At 46.5% G+C, this 21630-nt stretch overlaps 1 protein-coding gene across 3 annotated transcripts in view; it reads left to right on the plus strand.

The window, feature by feature from the left end:
• The first annotated feature begins 19711 nt into the window (after window positions 1-19711).
• The window catches only part of PRELID3A (PRELI domain containing 3A), a 45892-nt gene continuing 43973 nt past the window's right edge, over window positions 19712-21630 (plus strand). The window contains exon 1 of one of the 3 annotated variants that reach the window (XM_083187676.1): window positions 19712-20022. In XM_083187676.1, the coding sequence (XP_083043802.1) occupies window positions 19991-20022 (32 nt within the window). In that variant the 5' untranslated portion in view covers window positions 19712-19990. The remainder of the gene's footprint in view (window positions 20023-21630) is intronic. The other 2 variants (XM_083187677.1, XM_083187675.1) reach the window with 2 other exon arrangements.

Consider the following 21630-nt stretch of genomic DNA (forward strand, 5'->3'; position numbering starts at 1 on the left):
TTCCGGGAGAATCCCGGAATCCGGGTGACTGGAAAAGTCTCCTGGAGGGTTGCCACCGAATCCGGGAGATTTCCGGAAAAACCCTAACTGTGTCTCACAATAACAAGGAAATTGTTTATATATCTATATATATATATATATATACAGTATCTGAAAAGATAACGTGGGCGCTCCGATAGTGCAAATTACTACCGGTATAAAATTTGATGTTTATTAAAACTTTACATAAAACACACAAAAACATGCAATTAAACAGCATAGGATGGTGCACAGCACCTAACATTCGTTGGAGAGGTTACACTCACTCCTGGCTCCACGATCACGCTTGACGCTAGGCCACGCCCCTACGCATTTCGTCACAAAGGACTTCGTCAGAGGGCTGCTACATATATAGAACCGGGTCCTATCTAACAGGGGACCTATCAGGGTAGCAGCTCTTATATCAGCTTTAGTGAGCGCAGTGTGTGTTCTTCTCGATATATATATATATGTATCGCATACAGCAGTTAAGATAAACGGTATAGGGAATATACCTGGGCTGAAAAATCCAACTAATGGCATGGGAGACAGGGTTGTCAATAAGTCCATGGGAACACAAGGGACATGTTGGGCCATGGGGGAAATTCAAAGTCACATAGGGGTTTATTCTAGTTCATTCTTTCTGACAAAATCCTTCTTAGATGGACAAAACCATGTGCACTGCGGGTGGGGCAGATGTAACTTGTGCAGAGAGAATTAGATTTGGGTGGGGTTTTTCTTCAAAGTGAGATCTATATTTCAGTGTAAAATCATGCAGTCAGTATTTTCCCTGCACAGAAACAAAATAACTCACCCAAATCTAATTCTCTCTGCACATGTTACATCTGCCCCCCTGCAGTGCACATGGTTTTGTCCATCTAAGAAGGATTTTGTCAGAAAGAATGAACTAGAATAAACCCCATAGTCCGATAATACTGTACATGAGCTGTCTAAAGAACACAAGAGAAGGGCTGTATTTCATTCAGTCCGTGTGGTTTCAATGTACCTAAGTGGTAAATCCACCGGGCTTCCATTTGTAACAAGGCACGACCACGATTGCCCCCACGGATATTAGGAGGGATACAGTCAATGATTTTGTAACGGAGACTGGGCAGACTGTGATTGTGCACTTTCCTAATTTCTACAAAGCAGATGCGGAACAAGAAATCGATCAAATGTCCCTCAAATACCTGAGCAGGGGATATCCTAAAAAACTCCTACTTTGCACCAAAATAAAGGTCCTCGCCATGGATAGAATGAATGTGCTCACCACAGCTAGAGATAAATCCGATCAGAACACCATAGTCTGGACACAACGTTTCTCCACCGCCAGTGGTGTCATCAACGCAGCAGCAAAAAACATCTGGCCTCTGATTGCCTCGGACACAGATCTTCCAGCTCTACATTACAGCAGATTGATGCCTTCCTTTAGGCGTAGTAAGAACATCAAAGACTTTGTAGTGCACAACGATGTCACCAAATTGAGAACGATACGTCCATCAACCTTCCTGCAATGCAAGAACGGTAACTACCGCTGTCTTAGGTGTGTAACCTGCAGCAGCCTGGAAATCGGAGATCACTTCTTCCACCCCAGGTCTGGTGAAAAGATTCTGATCAGTCACCCACTTACCTGCAGCAGCAGCTTCGTATTTTATTACATCAAATGCCCTTGCGGTCTACTATACATTGGAAAAACTATCAGACAATTCAAGGAGCAATTGCAATGCACAAATCAAGCATTCGTGCAGCACTTAGTAACAAAGGATCTGACCAACCTGTGGCGAGGCATTGGAAAGCGCACAATCACAGTCTGCCCAGTCTCCATTACAAAATCATTGACTGTATCCCTCTTGATATCCGTGGGGGCAATCGTGGTCGAGTCTTGTTACAAATGGAAGCCCGGTGGATTTACCGCTTAGGTACATTGAAACCACACGGACTAAATGAAATGCAGCCTTTCTCTTGTTTTCAGCTCATGTATTATCGGACTATGTGACTTCGAATTTCCCCCATGGCCCAACATGTCCCTTGTGTTCCCATGGACTTATTGACAACCCTGTCTCCCATTAGTTGGATTCTTCAGCCCAGGTATATTCCCTATACCGTTTATCTTAACTGCTGTATGCGATCTCATCATATGTGTGACTCGTTTTTACAGCCAATTTCTCCCATAGGTCATAGCCTTTATTACACCTGTTTTACTGTAGTTACCCTCAGCGGGCAGTCACATGCTGTACTTTATTGCCATTTATGCTGCACACTGTACGTTTTTTTTATCTGTCGTGCATATTGTTATTGTATGGGATCATTTCACGTGTACCCAGCATCTGCCTGCCCCACCATCACCATCGTTGCACAGGAGACCTCTACTCCGTTCCATTACATTCACTCATCCCAGGTTGTCTTGACAACCGCTCGTCACGGTGGTCCACGCCCCCTGCCCCTCTGATAAACGCTGGCGCTTACTGTGCCGATGACGTCATCAGATACACGCCAGGAGCGGGTCAGGTGCTGGTAGCACAAGGTTTTCCTTTCACTGTATATATGTAAGTACCGCTCACTTATTTTTCATGTCTTGATAAAGGCCGATGCGCCCGAAACGTTGGCACAAACTTTGTGTTTTGGCATTCATTATTGGTATTTTATACTCATTGTACAATCTTCAGAATGCCGTCTCCAACACAGCCGTATGTTTTTCACTTTTGGGAATTGACTGGCACCTGAAGTATCTGCAATCCTCTTGCGAGTGCCAGGACCCAATATTTCATATATCGCCACTTGGAAGCCCTCACCATGTTTGCCATGTGGCTGGCCTTCCTATCTTCCTACTTGCTAGACATATGACTGTGGAGAGCAGTCTTGCATCCCTGACTCCAAATAGGATTTATGGCAGGAAGGCAATCTGACAGCCTGCGGGGTGTGGGTGGTGTTGGAGGGGCTGCTGGGAGATGGCAATCATTCGTCACTTCCCTATGCCGCCGCGACAACCGCAATGCTCTGCCGGGACTGGAGAGCCCAGTGGCACTCCCATGCTCTGCACATTACGTTGAATGGATATTGTTATAGAATCAAACGCTGCGTTAGCAATTTATTGTGCCAGCCAGTTCAGTACAACAATATGGGTGCGGGGCAAGCCATGAGGCAAACAATTGGCTTTGTCACCTATGGCAATAAAATTGCGGTGGGTCTTAGCAGCGACATGCCTCCGGCACAGCATTGCATTCAGGGTGAAATATGGAAATACATTCCCGGGGAGCAGAATGTGAGCGCAGTTGCGCTCTCAACCCTCCTGTGCTACCCGGGCTGGTAGTGCCCCCAAAGAGAGACCCGTGGTGGCTGGAATTTGAAGAAAAGCGACGTCATGACGCCGCTCTTGCAGGACCTGACCCCGGAACTCCGGTGACTCGCGCATGCGCAGTCATATTTTTTATGGGAGACAGGTCCTCAGCGCAGGAGGCCGGCAGCCATGTTTCCTAAGCCGCGGCTTTTAGAATATGGCTTAGGAAACATGGCCGCCGGCATCCTGCAGACGGATCTTAAATTTGGACCACCTGGCCATCAGCCCTTCTGGCATTTGCCAGAAGTGCCAGATAACCAGTCCAGCCCTGGTCGACACCATAAGGTCGACATGCATTTATTTGGACATGCATGAAGGTAGACATGAGTCTAGGTCAAGGGAAAGGGGGGGACATGATAGAAATCTTCAAATATATCAAGGGTTTTAGCATAGTACAGGAGGGAAATTTTCTTCAAAGGAAAAGAAGTAATAGAAAACGAGGACATGCACTGAAACTGGAGGGAGGTAGGTCCAGGGGAAATGTTAGAAAGAATTACTTCACAGAAAGGGTAGTGGATAAGTGGAATTGCCTCCCATCAGAGGTGGTAGAGGCGAAGACAGTAGAACAATTTCAACATGCTTGGGATAGGCATAAGAATATCCTTACAAAGAAATAAGGATTAAAAAGAGTTTAGATTACCTGAAGGATAAAAAAAAGGGGCAGACTAGATGGGCCAAATGGTTCTTATCTGCCGTCAAATTCTATGTTTCTATATTTCTAACATGAGTTAGGTCAACAGGGTCATTAGGTTGATAGGTTCATTAGGGCAACGTGGGTTAGGTCGACAGTCAAAAGGTCAACATGGGGTTTTTCACATTTTTTTGAGCCGAAATGTGCCAACAGGCGGTATTTCATGCTCTACCATTCACTAGGGCATGGTGGGAGAATAAAATAGTGTGCCAAGCGTAGCGAAGCACCGTGCACAAAGCATGGTGAGCACAGTGGTGCTATGTTTCAGTGTCCATGTCGACTTTCGAGACAAAAAAAATGTGATAAAATCACATGTCGACCTTTTGAATGTTGACCTACCCCCATGTCGACCTAATGACCCTGTCGGCCTAACCCATGTCGACCATCCTGCATGTCAACCTAGACTCATGTCAACCTAAATGCATCTACCTAATGGTGTCGACCTAATGACTGTCGACCAACATGCTGGTGACCCAATGATTCATACCCGATGGGCTAGAGCAGGGGTCTTCAACCCATGGCCCGCGGGCCACAAGTGGCCCACTGAGCTGATCTCAGTGGCCCTCTGCCCACTGGCCAGCCATGCACAGGATTTATTTATTTTTTAAGTAAAAGAAAACGCTGCCGAGGGAGGCAGCGTAATGGAGTCCCCCCGGGTGCCGCCTACCCGATTTTCATTGGCTGCAGGCAGGGCAGAGGAGTGGATCCAGCGCGGCTGAGGGAGGAGGAGGCATGTCTGGTGGGAGTTGGGTAGTTGGGACCTGGCGAAGATGCAGGAGGAGGCGACGCAGCTGGTGGGAGCTGGGGACCTGGCGCAGGAACTGCAGGAGGAGGAGGCACAGCTGGCGGAGGGGACCCGGCGAAACTGCAGGAGGAGGCTTGCATGGTGACCCGGCAAAGCTGCAGGATGAGGAGGTACAGCTGGCTGGAGCAGGGGACCTGGCAAAGCTGCAGGCATTACTGGGGGCATTGTGTGTGGGGCATTACTGGGGGCATTGTGTGTGGGGCAATACTGGGGGCATTGTGTGTGAGGGGCATTACTGAGGGCATTGTGTGTGAGGGGCATTGTGTGTGAGGGGCACTGCTGGGGCATTGTGTGTGAGGGGCACTGCTGGGGCATTGTGTGTGAGGGGCACTGCTGGGGCATTGTGTGGGGGCACTGCTGGGGCATTGGGTGAGGGGCACTGCTGGGGCATTGGGTGAGGGGCACTGCTGGGGCATCATATGTATAAGCAGGAGTACTGCTGGCATTATGGTCTGTGGCATGATGGGGATCAGTGTGGGGCATAATGTGCAATGGGCATAATTTTGTGTGGATTAATGTGTAATGGGCATCACGGTGTGCGGCATAATGTGTAATGGGCATTACGGTGTATGACATATAATGTACAACAGGTATTACGGTGTGTGGCATAATGTCTAATGGACACTATGGTGTGATGCACAATGTGTAATGGGCAGGGCTATTTTTCAGTAGGATCCAGCAGGAACTGAGGCCCTTATTCTAGTTCACTCTCTCACAAAATATTTCTTAGATGGACAAAACCATGTGCACTGCAGGTGAGGCAGGTGTTACTTGTGCAGAGATAATTAGATTTGGGTGGGGTTTCACACCTGCCTCACCTGCAGTGCACATGGTTTTGTCTATCTAAGAAATATTTTGTCAGAAAGAGTGAACTAGAATAAGGGCCTCAGTTCCTGCTGGAACCTGCTGAAAAATAGCCCTGGTAATGGGCATTACGGATAAACAGTGTAACAGTTTATATTTATTTAAGTAGCCTTTCATTGTTTGGGCTTGATCTGTGAGGCATACTAGTTCACTGTGTTGGGCCTTCATGCTTATATGTCACTATGCAGCCTTCAGTCAACTTAAGCGTGTGAGGACAAAGACCATTCCTGCGGTAACCAATGTCTGGTTATGCAGGTTGCAAAAGAGGTGTCAGGTAGTTGTTTTCCTGCTAGTTCACACTCTTTATAATTAGACCACGCCCCTTATAATTAGGCCACACCCTTTTTGGGAGCGCGCATTTTATTCAATATCAAATCATATTTTACTGTTTGCACTGGATCCCAAATTGGCTGCTGATGACTATTGGGGTATGTGTGTGTGTGTGGGGGGGGGGGGGGGGTTGTGCTGAGTATGGGCGGCTGTGCCAACTATCTATGAAGGACTGTGCTGATGTTATAGGGGAGCTGTGATTCTATGAGGCTGTCCGAAATACCGCAGTAGAGTTGAGTGGCCCTCGGGCTTCACTGGATTTTTTTAGGTGGCCCACGTTGTCTTAAAGGTTGAAGACCCCTGGGCTAGAGCATACTGTAGCTGAGGTGGCCACTAACGCAAGTGCCAGTACCCATAGAAAGGTTTGGCAAAATTACTTGCATTATGTCTGAGGTGTGCAGCATCAACTACAAAGCTGAGCCGTTTTACGGTGGCGCCACGATGGTGTTAGCGGAATGTTTCCTGTTGGAAGCTGCTAGCAGAGGTATATAGGTCAGCGGGAGCTGAACTGCTATCCTGGAAAGTAGTGGTAGGTGTGAACATGGCAATGTGCAGGACTCACAAGCCTAAGTCAGACCTTGAAAGGAATTTGGCCAATCAGGCACAAGGGCGCTGTAGTTGGCCCAAAGTGCATCATCTCTTATGGTTAGGCCAGCAGTGGGGAGGATTTCCCCATTAAGGTGCCCTCCAGTGGCGTAAGTTCGTTTCAGTTGCCCGGAGGCAAGATATTTATTGGTGCCGCCCCACACACACACATGCACAACACAACCCAATAAATCCTTATATAAAATATATATTTATGTTAATAAATATAGATATATAACGCATATATCTCTCAGAACTCAGCCACAGAAGCAATATCGTTGGCTTTTAAATAACTGATTTATACTTGCAGGGGGAGGAGAGGTGCCCCCTTGGGAGCAGGAGACCGATGGCAGATGACTCCATTGCCTCCCAGAGTTCTGCCTCTGTGCCCTCACCGGGTGCCATTGTGCAGCAATGGCATCGGGTGACATTGTGCGGCACTAGCGGCATTGGGCCGGAGTTCCAAAAAAGTGTAAGATGCCCTCGTTCAGGATTGGTGCAGAGATGCCAGGAGTCAGTCAAGGTTGGTCAGGGGAAGGGATAAAGAGGACCAGGAGACAGGTCAGTCAGTCATAAAGCATACATTAGGACTGTGGTAGTGAGAGCATCACTAGAGTGATGGGTGTAACGTTTTGAAATCCCCCTCCTTCCTCATGGGGGCTGGTTAGGCAGTAGTGTGTTTGGAGCGATGGGCAGTCAGGTGTGCAATGGGCACCGGAGGGGGCAGCAGGCAGGAAACATGGGCAGCAGCAGGAGGTGTGTCTTGGCAACTGTATATTGGTGCGTCAACAAGGGAATTACAGGCGACAGGATGGAAGAACGCAATATTATTCCTTCGGGACAAAAATTATCTAGTTAACTAGATCAGGTCACTGGAGGCAGCCAGTGGTGAGTTTGTCACAGCCAGCTGAGGATGTTCCACTCGACACAGCATGAACCGTGGGGTGCAAAGGTTTGGAGAAGTGAGAGCATTGCAGGGTGCTTGGGAAGGTTTGTGGTGTTAGTGCACGGTGGGGCTTCGCCCCCCCAGGTTAAAGGGGAACTCATGTGGCTGGGTGGGTGCGGTTTACAAGGCACAAAAGTAGGGTATTGTCAGAATGCCTTGCATAGTCACCAATAGGTGACCGCACGGTACTTGTTTCCTAGCACGGCGCCCATCGGGTCCCATCGCATACCTTAACTTAAGGTATGCGATGGGACCTGACCGACTCGATTTCTGTTTTTTTTTTTAGGTTTCCCGACAAATGTAAAATCGGGTCCATCGCATGCCATTATAATGGCATGCGATGCGACCGACGCGACCGACCCGATTTTACATCGTAAGCATTGTATGTAATGTTAAATTCCTATGTAAAATCGGGTCCATTGTATGCCATTATAATGGCATACAATGCGACCAATGCGATGGCCTCGATTTTACATAGGAACCAATGTTAAATGGCCCCCCATACCCATTTTTTGATTGTATACCCACCCTGATGGGTAATTTGTATGTCAAATGCCCCCCCCCATTGTTAACGCCACCCCACGATGAACGCCAACCCGAAGCGTGGCGAGCGCAGCGAGCCCGTGAGGGGAGTGGCGGTACGCGTCCTCCGACCTTTTTTATGCCCCCATTATCCACGTCGGCGTGGAGTTGATTTTATATAGTGTGGCGAGCGCAGTGAGCCACCGAACCCGAAGCGTGGCGAGCGCAGCGTGCCCCGCGAGGGGACGCGTAATACCGACGCTCGCCACGCTTCGGGCTCGGTGGCTCGCTGCGCTCGCCACACGCTTCGGGTTCACGTTGATCGTGGCATGGCGTTAACAATGGGGGGGGGGCATACAATGAAAAATGGGGTCTGGGGGGCATTTAACATTGGGGCCAATGTAAAATCGGGTCTCAGGGACCATTTAACATTGGTTCCAATGTAAAAAATCGGGTTGGTCGGGTCAATCGCATCGCATGCAATTTGGTTGCATGCGATGCGACTGACACGATTTTTGCAACCCGTTTGCATACAATTAAAATCGGTGGCGCCGTGCTAGAAAACAAGTACCGACCGCATCTGTAGTGAGTACGGTACGCAGTTACCATTTCACAGCAATTGGTGATCGGGGGATGTGTCATTTAAAGATACCTTGATATGCATGAAAACTCCTGTTTAAACAGTGAGTACGGTACGCACAACAGATTGCTCATTATTTGGTACCTGCCTCATCTTTATCACAGTGGTGAACCCTTAATAAAGAAACCGTTATACACTTTAAGCACATCACTTCATTGTGAGTTTCGGTACGGTTCATTCCTGGGGAATTATCCTACCTTGATACCATTGTGTATTCTGTGTTATTTATACACATATTTTGTCTGTTTCCTTTCTATCTGAGAAACATTTTGAACATACCAGTCAAGCGCCATCGATTCTATATTGGTTTCGGAAGCATCTACAAGTGAGGACACCAAGTGGTCCTACATCTGGAATTGAGGCTGCAGGGACTGATAGCGCCTTGGGACTTTTCTACACGTTTGTTTTTTGTTATTTGTTTACCTGCACTTTTGAAATATTGTCCTAGGCTGCCATCATGTTTGTTCATCGAAGCACACGGCATCAACATATTGATGCCGTATTTTCACTTGAAAAAATTGGGGATATTGAGATTCTAGATGATACTCTGGATAATGTAATGTCTAAATTAGAAAAAACCTTACTTAAGGAGAGTCGACTGTGGTGGGAAGTGACCACGCTTGAGAAATATCTCACTGTTAAACTTATCCCTAAGGGACTCCAGATTGCAAAAAAGGCTGCATTCGGTGACCCTTCAGAGAAGTTTACCCAGAGATGGGAACAGATCCTAAGTATCTGCTCCACCTCACTTATGGAACTCATTATTCATGAAAGAAAATTAGAAATGGAAGAAGTAGAGGCAAATATTGGAAAGTTAGAGGCCCTACTCGATCCCTTTAAGAATCAAATCGAATATAAGGAACTAGAGAGTAGAATTAAGTTAAAACTTCAAAAACATGAAAGAGAACTCATGCAAAGGAAACAAAAAAAGTTCCAAAGGGACAGGGCCGCTGTTGATGGGGTGAAAGATGATGTTCAGTCTGGGAGACCCGGTCCAGGGCCACCAGATGGACGGCGTCGGCCTATCACGGGTGGCCATGCCCCTAGGAAAAAGTCTAGAAATAGACATCCTAATTTACAATCACCCATGAGATTGAGACCGCTATATAGTGAAGTACTGAGGTCAAACCCTATTCAACCTAGGACTCCGCAACCACAGCGGACTCCGAGGGCTCAAAATTCCAGAACCTGGAAAAGGGTGCCAGTGAGAAATACATTTCGGAGTTGGGAGAGTAGGAAAAATGATCCTGTTTTTCCCACTCAACAAACTTTTGGGGATAGAGAAAATAGAAGGGAGGAACAACCAAACTGGGTTGAACATTTCTCTTCACACAATAGATTCAATCATTTGAACCACCAGACTAATAGACCTAATTTTTTAGACAGGAACCACCAATCGTGGAGAGTAAATTAGTACCTGTTTTACCCTTCAAAAAAGCCACCAAAAGGGGAAAAAGAGCTGGGTCACGTAAAAGAATTAGAAAAAAGAAAATTGTTAGACCCACCCAACCAAATACCATCAATCCTGAGGATAATGTTACAAAAATTTACAACCTCAGTGATCACGTTTTGTCAGAAGGAGAAACCCTCATTTTGCAAAAAGGATTGAAATATGCGCCCAGTAATTCTATTAACTTCTTCGAGTTATACCTGGATGTTAATAAATTCATTAGAAAAATTACATTAAAAAAGTTTTTTGCAGACAAAGACCCCATTAATATGGACCAAGCCATCAATCCTTTTAAAAAACCTTCATCATTTAATCCCCAATATATGAAGGGTTGCTTTATTGACTCTTTTCAAAAAATAGTCAATAATGAGTTGAATGTGCTTAAGGATAACTTGCCCTCTTTGAAACATAATTTAAGCATTATTGAAAGAGAGGCTATTGATAGTCTAAAAAATAACGCAAGTATTATAATTAAACCCGCCGATAAAGGCGGTGCGGTGGTGGTTTTAAATAAATCAATGTATACGATGGAAGTGTCACGTCAATTAAACGATGGAATTACCTATAGGAAATTAAAGACTGACCCGTCACTTAGAATTCTCTCTGATCTAAAAAGATTAATTGAGGTCTTTGTTTCACTTGGCACTATTAGTAATGAGACTGCCGAATTCTTGGTAAGAGAGGAGTACTCTGTCCCAGTACTCTATCTCTTACCCAAGATTCACAAAAATGCAACTAACCCTCCGGGACGCCCGATTGTGGCGGGCACAAATAGCATCACTGCCAATTTATCTTATTTTATAGACCATCACTTACAGCCTATAGTGCTAACCAATAGGTCCCATCTTAAGGACACTAAAGATGTGCTGAATAAAATCCGGTTGGTAGAATGGGATGATGAATGTTTTTTAATAACTGCAGACGTCACATCCCTTTATACTATCATTAGGCATACTGATGGGATACAGGCAGTCAAACAATCCCTTTTAGAGACAGAAATGTCCCCTGATCTACAGGACTTACTTACACAAGGTATTGAGTTCATCCTTGTTAATAACTATTTTAATTTCAATGGTACTTTTTACAATCAGGAAGTCGGCACCGCCATGGGGACCAGGTTTGCCCCCAGCTACGCCAACATGTTCATGGCCAGATGGGAGAACCTGATGGTATGGCATGGGCACGGCTGGGAGGCGAACCTGGTCCAATGGTGGCGCTATATTGACGACGTACTGTTCGTGTGGAGGGGAGATGAGGTACAATTGAATAAATTCTGTGAACATTTAAACCAGAACTGCTTCAATATCCAGCTCACATTTAATATAAGCAAGATGGAGGTGAATTTTCTTGACTTAAGAATTTACATTGAGGATAATAAAATCGAAACAACGGTGTACCACAAACCATCTGATTCAAATTCATATATTAATCCCTCTAGCAACCATCTTAAGAGGTGGATCTCGAATGTCCCCAAAGGACAATTTGTGCGGCTAAAACGCAACTGCTCCACGGTTACTAATTTTGAGAACAGCGCTAACAGAATGAAAGACAAATTTGTCAATAAAGGGTATGGGACCAAACTACTAGAAGGAGCCTTGGAGGAGACCAGGGCACTCCCTAGAGAAGATTTACTCAAAGACAAAGTTGCTAATATTTCAGGGAATACAGGTTATACTATAGCGTTTAACACACAATATAACGCTTATCATAGATCAATAGAACATATCTTCAAGAAGAATTGGAAATTACTTCTTGAAGACCCTGTTCTGACGAAGATTCTACCTCAAACCCCCAAGTTCATTTATAGACGAGCTGCCAATTTGAAAGATAAGCTAGTTAATAGCGCATTCATGGATAAAGGGGGAATGCTAACACGAAACAATGGATTTCATCGCTGTGGCGATTGTGCCATGTGTAGATCATATCCATCTGCCATTAGAAAATTCACTGAGATTAAATTGAATCATTTCAATATCAAACCCAAACAGTTCATCACCTGCAATTCTAATTATGTAGTTTATGCCATTCGCTGTTCCTGCGAAAAATTGTACGTGGGTAAAACAAAGAGGAATTTAAAGGTTCGCCTCGCCGAGCATATACGGAACATCAAGAGAGGGTTTAAAGATCACCCTTTCTCCCTGCATTTTGCAGAGACACATAATAGCTCTACTAAATTCATTACAGGTTTTTGGGGGTTAGAAGTGGTTAAATGCAATTGGCGTCATAATAACCGAGATATTCGTTTGGCCCAAACGGAGATGAGGTGGATCTTTAACTTGTCCACCCTGGCTCCCCACGGCCTTAATCATGAGTTTGAATTGAAATGGTTCTTATAAGTCTAACTGCAATTTATGATGTATTGTCATTAATTTTTTGTAAATGGAGGAACCATATATAGCCTGCCCCTAGTAGAGGGACACATTTTTTTGATGCACTGTATATATTACTGGCCAGTATGTCCACATATATACATAGACCAACAAATTATATATATTTTTTTAAGTGCCATTAGCTAAAGCACCATTAAACTGGTTTATTTGTCCATATAAGTAATTTGGTCCGTATCGCCTGGAATAGCTATTCACGTTCTCCTTCCGCCATTTGCGTTTCATCTGGCGGAAGGACATTTAAACACTCCGTTTCCGGGTGTGCGTTCCACTGAATGCTGACCGCATTAGACATATGCGGGTCAAGCACTAGTCACTTTACTTCCGGGCGTGCGTTCCACGTCCCGGAAGTTATGCTACAAGGACGCGCGAGGGTATATGCTGTGTATTAACACAGTAAGTATTATATTTTACATCAAGTTTACCTCGACTTATGCCCGCTAGTATTACTAACGGAGCCCATTGCTTATAATGCATCGCAGCACAGGCTATGTGTCCCGTTTACCCTAATTAAGGGAAACCGGATATGGATCCTCCATAGCACTATTTAAACTCTGTCAGTTTCACTCACTTGATATCCTTGAAAAAGGCGGCTGGGACCGCTGAAACATGTTGGATTACAAGTGAGTTTGTTGTTCTTATTATTGTTTTTATTGCTGCAGCTGTGGTTTATGGCCATTGGGCCACTTTTGCAGTTTTATAAATAAATTTTTGGTACTGAGACCAGTCCTCTTTTTTGCTTTGTGGTACACCATCTCCTATATGGTTATTGTGGAGAGCTGATTGCAATTAAGGACTGCACCCAGAAAGATACCTTTATATACGTGGAAAACCTACATCTGTAGTGAGTACGGTACGCAGTTACCATTTCACAGCAATTGGTGATCGGGGGATGTGTCATTTAAAGATACCTTGATATGCATGAAAACTCCTGTTTAAACAGTGAGTACGGTACGCACAACAGATTGCTCATTATTTGGTACCTGCCTCATCTTTATCACAGTGGTGAACCCTTAATAAAGAAACCGTTATACACTTTAAGCACATCACTTCATTGTGAGTTTCGGTACGGTTCATTCCTGGGGAATTATCCTACCTTGATACCATTGTGTATTCTGTGTTATTTATACACATATTTTGTCTGTTTCCTTTCTATCTGAGAAACATTTTGAACATACCAGTCAAGCGCCATCGATTCTATATTGGTTTCGGAAGTACCGACCGCACACCTGGATCCAGCAATAATAGGCCTGGGCCATACCAGTTGCGCACCAGACGAGGGTGCTGTGCGGATGGAAGCTGGTGCCAAAATGGTAGGGGGCATGGTCACATAGATGTGTACCCTCAAGGTGGGGAAGGTGATGCCCCAGGTGGTATCAAACTTGTAGGGGAGATGGTCACATCCCCCCAAGGTAGGTACGGGTACACCCCAAGTGCATACCTCCCAACTGTCCTGGTTTCCGCGGGGCCGCCCCTTTTTTTGGATTGTCCCATGACGGAGGGGCATTTGGGATTCCTCTGTTACCCGCTGCTTTGCTGAGCAGTGGAGTATAGATGCTGTGTGCATGTGTCTATTTAGATAGACAAGAGGGGCAGGGGACATGGCCAGCTGCTCACAGAGACCCCCAAAAACAGGCACGTAGCCTCCTGGGAGTAAGCATGCAGCACACACAGACAGGGGCGTAACTACCATAGTTGCAGGGGGTGCAGCTGCTATGGGGCCCAGAGCTGAAGGGGGCCCATCTTTACTGTCAAACTAATATGTTTTGCATACATTTATCACCATCAGTTGCTAAATAGGGGGCCCTTACAAACTTTTGCTATGGGGCCTACGAATATCTAGTTACGCCTCTGCACACAGATGTCCCTCTTTGGCAACCTCTAAAGTTGGGAGTTATGAAAGTGGTATAAAGTTGAAAGAGCCTTAATGCACCGCTTTTCTTTCCTGCCCTGCGATTGGTTGGTTATGATCTATGTGATTAATAAATAAAGCTGTGACCATTGTAAATTGCCCAAAAGTTACGTGGTCTCATCTCAGTTATTGGTTGGGTAACATCAGTGGCGGATTCAGGGGGGGGGGCACCCGGGCACGTGCCCCCTCTGTCATTTATTTTGTAGCTGAGGACCAGGGCTTTCCAACGAGCCCAGCCCCGTGTCTCTAGTCCCCCGGGAACCGGAGATATCACCTGGCAAACCTGTAACGTTTTATTTCCCCATATGATAATATGGGACCCGTCAATTCCGACCCCCACCCGGTTCCGACGGCTGCCAGTTCCCGCCCTGGCATCACAGAAGCTTTTGGTTGATTTCATTCAATTCCAAATCGCTGGGCCTTCAATATGATACCAGGCTCGTCCAAATCGGTTTATCGGTTCCAGAGATATTGCGTGTAAACCGATTTTTTTTATTTTGAAATGTAATTTCATGGCTGTTCATGTTCTTTGAGGGCAGATTACTCTGGAACCAAACGTTCCAGTTTCACTGGACCAAAATCATTCAAAGCCCACTCAAAAGTTCTTCAATATAATACTTGTCTAATGTAAATGGGTCAGTTGGTTCTGAAGATATAGCCGGTTAAATGAGATAACTGGTTAAAGGGGGGAGGGGTGGTTTTCTCTCCCCCTCACACCAGAAAATGCAGGGACTAGGCTGGTGTAAAAGGGGCCAACCTAGGAATGCATTTTCTGGTGTGAAAGTGGTATTATTTCAAATAGCTGGTACCTGCAGTGCTCTGAATACAGCCAGGCTCTGCCACTATCAGTGGCTATCACATCTGCTGTCCCCCATTTACCACGAGCATGTATTCCCCCTTGGCAATGAGCATGTAATCCCACATGGCAACAAGCATGTAATCCCACATGGCAACAAGCATGGAACCTCTGACAATGAGCATGGAACCCTTGGCAATGAGCATGTAGAGAAGCAGCACTTATGTAGCATAATTTTTAATAGGCATTATGGTGTTTGGCATAACACATAATGGACATAATGGTGTAGTAGTAGTAGTACGTTTATTTATAGGGCGCCGCAAAGTGTCCGCAGCGCCGTACATTGCAAACAAAAAAAATGACGAGGTAACGTACAGGGTGTGTTGAAAAATACAGTATAAATGGGGGTATAGCTGGTAGAACTAAAATCAGCATCAGTTCAGAAGTAGGTGTCAAAATTGTCAAGGAGACTAAAGATGAAGTAGAGGAAGGGAAGAACAGGACAGGAGCACAGGTGAGGTAAAGAGGTAGGGTGAGTACGTGAGGAAGGAGGGCCCTACTCATAAGAGTTAACATACTAAAAATAGGTGGGTGGACGAACGAAAAACAATAGGATAAGTAGGAACGGAGGGGAACGGAGGCAGGATAAGAGGATCAAAAGAGGTTAGGAGGAGGGATAGGCTAGTCGAAAAAAGTGGGTTTTGAGGGAGCGCTTGAAGGAGGTAAGGGAATCAGAAAGCCTGATGGGTGGCGGGAGGTTGTTCCAGTGCAGGGGGGCAGCGCGAGAGAAGTCTTGGACACGGGAGTGGGAGGAGGTGATTAGGTGAGAGGTCAGTCGGCGGTCAGCGATGGAGCGAAGAGGACGGGAGGGAGTGTGGATAGAGATCAGTGAAGAGAGGTAAGGAGCGGTGGAGGAGGAGAGAGCTTTGTAGGTGGTGGTGAGGAGTTTAAAGAGAACTCGGAAAGGAATGGGGAGCCAGTGAAGAGATAGACAGAGGGGGGAGGCGGAGGTAGAGCGGCGGGAGAGGAAGATGAGCCTAGCAGCAGCGTTAAGAATGGATTGGAGAGGTGCGAGGCGGGTGAGAGGTAGCCCGGAGAGAAGGATGTTGCAGTAGTCAAGGCGGGAGATGACAAGAGAGTGAATGAGAATTTTGGTCGCGTCAGTGGAGAGGAATGGTCTGATGCGTGAGATGTTGCGTAGGTGAAAGCGGCAAGACTGTGAGAGAGCACGAATGTGGGGGGTGAAAGAGAGGGAGGAGTCAATGATGACACCAAGGCAGCGCGTTTGGTCGGTGGAGGTGATCTCGGTTTCACCAATACTGATGGAGATAGTGGGAGAAGAGGGGATGTTCGGGGGATGGAAGATTAGAAGTTCAGTTTTAGCCATGTTTAGCTTCAGGAAGCGTTGGGTCATCCAGGCTGAGATGGCTGTGAGGCATTCAGAGACCTTGGACAGGAGTGATGGGGATAGATCGGGGGAAGAGAGATAGATTAGGGTATCATCAGCATAAAGGTGGTAATGAAAACCATAGGAGCTGATGAGAGTGCCCAGAGAGGTGGTGTAGAGAGAGAAGAGGAGAGGGCCAAGGACAGACCCTTGGGGAACACCGACTGGCTGCGGGGTAGTAGGAGAGGAGGAGCTCGGAGTGGAGACGGAGAAGGAGCGATCGGAGAGGTATGAGGTGAACCAGGAGAATACCGTGCCAGTGATGCCAAAGGAGCGGAGTGTGTTGAGCAGGAGAGGGTGGTCAACAGTGTCAAAGGCAGCTGACAGATCAAGCTGGATGAGGATAGAGAAGAGGCCTTTGGATTTAGCCGATATTAGATCGTTAGTGACTTTGGTCAGGGCAGTTTCAGTGGAATGTAAAGGGCGGAACCCGGATTGGAGGGGGTCGAGAATGGAGTTAGCAGTAAGGTGGTTTAGGAGACGATTATAGGTCAGACGTTCTAGGAGTTTGGAGGCAAAAGGGAGGAGGGAGATGGGCCTGTAGTTGGATGGGGAGTTGGGGTCCAGATTTGTTTTTTTGAGAATTGGGGAGACAAGAGCGTGTTTGAAGGAGGAAGGGAAGATCCCAGAGGATAGGGAAAGATTAAACAGGTGAGCCAGGTGAGAGCAGACTGACGGACTGAGACGACGGATAATATTGGAGGGGATAGGATCAAGCGGGCAGGTGGAGGGAGAAGCGGATTGAAGGATAGAGTGGACTTCAGCAGCAGTGGTGGGGTAAAATGAGGACAGGGGTTGGAAGGAGGGGAGTGGGGATGTAGGAGGGGAGGAGGGAGAGGGTGGGGTCATGGCAGCAGTGATGGCAGTCCTGAGAGAGGAGATTTTGGTTGAAAAGTAGGTAGCAAAATCAGCGGCTACGATGGAGGACGGAAGAGCTGGAGGAGGGGGGGAGAGCAAGGAGTTGAAGGTGGCGAAGAGCCTGCGGGGATTGGATGATTGGGAAAGGATGAGGGACTTAAAGTAGGATTCCTTGGCCAGAGCAAGGGCAGAGCTGAAGGAGGAAAGAATGAATTTGAAATGGAGATAATCCGCGAGGGAGCGTGATTTCTTCCAGAAGCGCTCAGCAGTGCGAGAGCACTTTTTAAGGAATCGGGTGATAGGCGAGTGCCACGGTTGGGGGTTGGAGCATCGAAGGGGGATAGAGGATGGAGGGCAGGCAGAGTCCAATGTCGAAGATAGGGTGTCATTATAGAAGGAGGCGGCGAGGTTCGGGCAGGACATGGTGGTGATTGGGGCGAGAAGAGGACACAGCGTGTTAGAGAAGGCAGCAAGATCAAGTGTGTTGACGTTATGCCGTGAGACAATGCGCTTGGGAGGGGGAGTGGGAGAGGGGGAAGCAGTGAGGGAGAAGGAGATGAGGTGATGGTCAGAAAGAGGAAAAGCCGAGATAGTGTAGTCAGTAAGGGAACAAGAGCGAGAGAAGACTAGATCGAGGGAGTGTCCTTGGATGTGGGTGGGAGAGGTAGTCCACTGAGATAGGCCAAGAGAGGAGCAGAGAGAGAGGAGTTTGGAGGTGCCAGGATCAGCGGGTTTATCCAAGGGGATGTTAAAGTCACCAAGAATGACAGATGGCAGGTCAGAGGAGAGGAAGTGTGGGAGCCAGGCGGCGAAGTTGTCAAGAAATTGGGAGATAGGGCCAGGGGGGCGGTAGATTGCAGCAACACGGAGGTGGTAGGGGTAGTATAGACGGATAGAGTGAGACTCAAAGGAGGAGAAAAGGAGAGAGGGTTCAGGGTGAATGACACTGTGGGTGCATGAGGCTGAGAGGAGAAAACCCACACCGCCACCTTGGCGACCATCCGGCCTGGGAGTGTGAGAGAAAGAGAGGCCACCGTGGGAGAGAGCAGCCGGAGAGACAGAATCAGAGGTGGAGAGCCAGGTCTCGGTGATAGCAAGGAGGTGGAATGCTCTAGAGATGAATAGGTCATGGATGGCAGGGAGTTTGTTGCAGATGGATCTGGCGTTCCATAGTGCACAGGTGTGTAACTTAACATGTAATGGACATTATGGTGTAAATGTTTAATGCAAACCTTTGGTGGACAATGTTCCTGTTTATGAAGGCTATTGTGAATTTTGGCTTAATCTGTGTGGCATTATGTGAATTCTGGCTTAATCCATGTGGCATTATGTGAATTTTGTCTCAATCCGTGTGGCATTATGTGAATTTTGGCTCAATCCATGTGGCATTATGGGAATTTTTTCCCAATCCGTGTGGCATTATGTGAATTTTGACACAATCCATTTGGCATTATGTGAATTTTGGCTCAATCCGTGTGTGTTATTATGTAAATTTTGGCTTAATCCATGTGGCATTATGTGAATTTTGACACAATCCATGTGGCATTATTTGAATTTTGGCTCAATCCATGTGGCATTATGTCAATTTTGGCTCATTCCATTTGGCATCATGTGTAAGGGGCAAGTATAATGGGGTCTAGTATTTTGTTGCATAATGTGTAGAAGTTGTATATGGTGTTGACACGCCCCCTGTTGAGTGGCCACACACCCTTTTCCGGAGCGCGCCTTTGGCGCGCGCACAACTACATCCTTCACTTTTGTCGCCGTGGTGGGCCTGCGTACTTTAAATGCCAGGGCCTATTTTTAATTCCATTACCACCCTCTCCTGCTGCTCTCTTTACATGTACACTGGCACCAATAACACCGCCCCTCCCCCACCCAAACCCTTTTTTATCATGGTGCCCCCCCTGTCATTTTATCCTGGATCCGCCCCTGGGTAACATGGTGGGGTGCCTTTCCATCCTTCCTTTGGCTCACTGTCAGCGTCAGCCTCAGCGTCCTGAAGCCTCCAGTAATCGTGCATCTATTGTCTGATGATTTATTAGTGGTAGAGAAACCCCCACCCGCAGCATCCATTGGTCCATCCTGCATCCCACTGAGCAGCAGAGCTGGCTCTGTCACACGTCTTGCTGCTGATGCGGCACGCTGCTGCTGGAGGAGGAGGGACCTGTACAGCAGCAGCAGCCGGTGGTACCCGGGGAGCAGCAGCAGTAGGAGAGCCGGTGACATCCCTCACACACCCACTGCCTGATGTGCGGCTACCGGGCCCGTTGTATGCAGATATGCAGTGTGAGCTGTACATGCACGCAATGCTCTGCCAGCTGAGGCTACAGCGATGACACAGCCATAATACCTACTGACAGCTCTGCACAATACAGAGACCGGCATCACCAGCAGCAGGCATGAAGATCTGGAGCTCTGAGCATGTCTTCAGGTATTACCCTAGCATTGGTGTCCCCGAAACGTGGTGCCCATGTGGCCTGCAGGTGTGAGGGATGTGGGGTGATGGCATGCATTCCCAAATCATACAGCTTATTGCATGTTCTGTCAGTGCAATATACAATGCTGCATAATAGAGAACTCAGGCACTACAATATGTACTGTATTGTCATTTACTGCAATTGCTCATTCTTCTTTGTTACACTGTAGGCTGTGAGAAAATCAGGAACCTTCCAGCTTGTGTTACAGTAGTTGTTCTCAGACAAAGGGAATCACTTAGATGGATGTATGCACATAATAATGTAATGTATGCACATAATAATGTAATGTATGGCGTGATACGGTCATTGGGTCTACAGCAAGTTGGTCCACAGTCATTAGGTCGACATTGTTAGGTCGACATGGGGATAGGTCGACATGGGTTTAGGTTGACAGGTCATTAGGTCAAAACAAGCATTAGGTCCACAGTCAAAAGGTCGACATGGGGGTTTTCACTGTTTTTCGAGCCAACATGTGCCGACAGGCGGTATTTCATGCCCTACCATCCACTAGGGTCTGATGGGAGAATAAAATAGTGTGCCGAGCGCAGCGAGACACCGTGCCTGAAGCATAGCGAGTGAAGCGAGTGTTGCAAGGGAATGCGGTGCACTGTAAACTGTGTCCATGTTGACTGTGTCGACATTCGGGGCAAAAAAACCCCATGTCAATCTTTTGACTGTCGACCTAATGCTTGTGTCGATCTATTGACCTGTCGACCTAATCCTATGTCGACCTTGTCCCATGCCGACCTTTCCCCATGTCGACCTAACGGTGTTGACCAAACGATCCCAACCCTGTATGGCTATAGCCATGTACTAGGTAGCAGATATTAGGAAATACCTTATTATAAGTACAGTATCCAGGGATCCACACTCACATCCGGTAGAATATCAGAGATATTATAAGTACAGATACACTGATACATGTACGCAGTAATATTTGTATATTGGTGATGGATGTGTCGCCAGCATATATGCTCATTTTTCTTGTTTTAAATTATAATAATATTCAGGAAGTAATTCCCTAAATATTTTGGCAAAACATCATTAAAAAATTAGGCTACAGCAATGTGGCTTTAACTATTAATCACACACACACACACACACACACACACACACACACACACACACACACAGACCCTCATACATACATACATACATACATACATACATACATACATACATACATACATACATAAATACAGTATATAGGAGTAAATTGAATAAGATGGACGTTCTATTGAAGATGGAATGTTTCACATAGAAACCAATTTGATTCTATTATTATCTTCTAAAAGTTCTAAAGAAGTAGCATCTGATTGGTTGCTATGGGCAACATCCCATCTTCAATAGAACTCCCACCTTAGTAAATGTACCCCGTAGTGTGTATTTCCTTATAAGATGCCCATTCAGTAATGGTTCCGGTTCATAGGTCTACAGCAGTGATTTTTAACCTTATTACCTTGCGGCACACTAAATAAGATTTTAAAATTGCCAAGGCACACCATGAGATCCCCACAGGGCAAAACACACTGGCCCCCACAGGAAAAAAACAAACCTCTTGG

Source organism: Crinia signifera, chromosome 5 (assembly GCF_055691185.1).
Source record: "Crinia signifera chromosome 5, ASM5569118v1, whole genome shotgun sequence".
NCBI classification, from domain to species: Eukaryota; Metazoa; Chordata; class Amphibia; order Anura; family Myobatrachidae; genus Crinia; species Crinia signifera.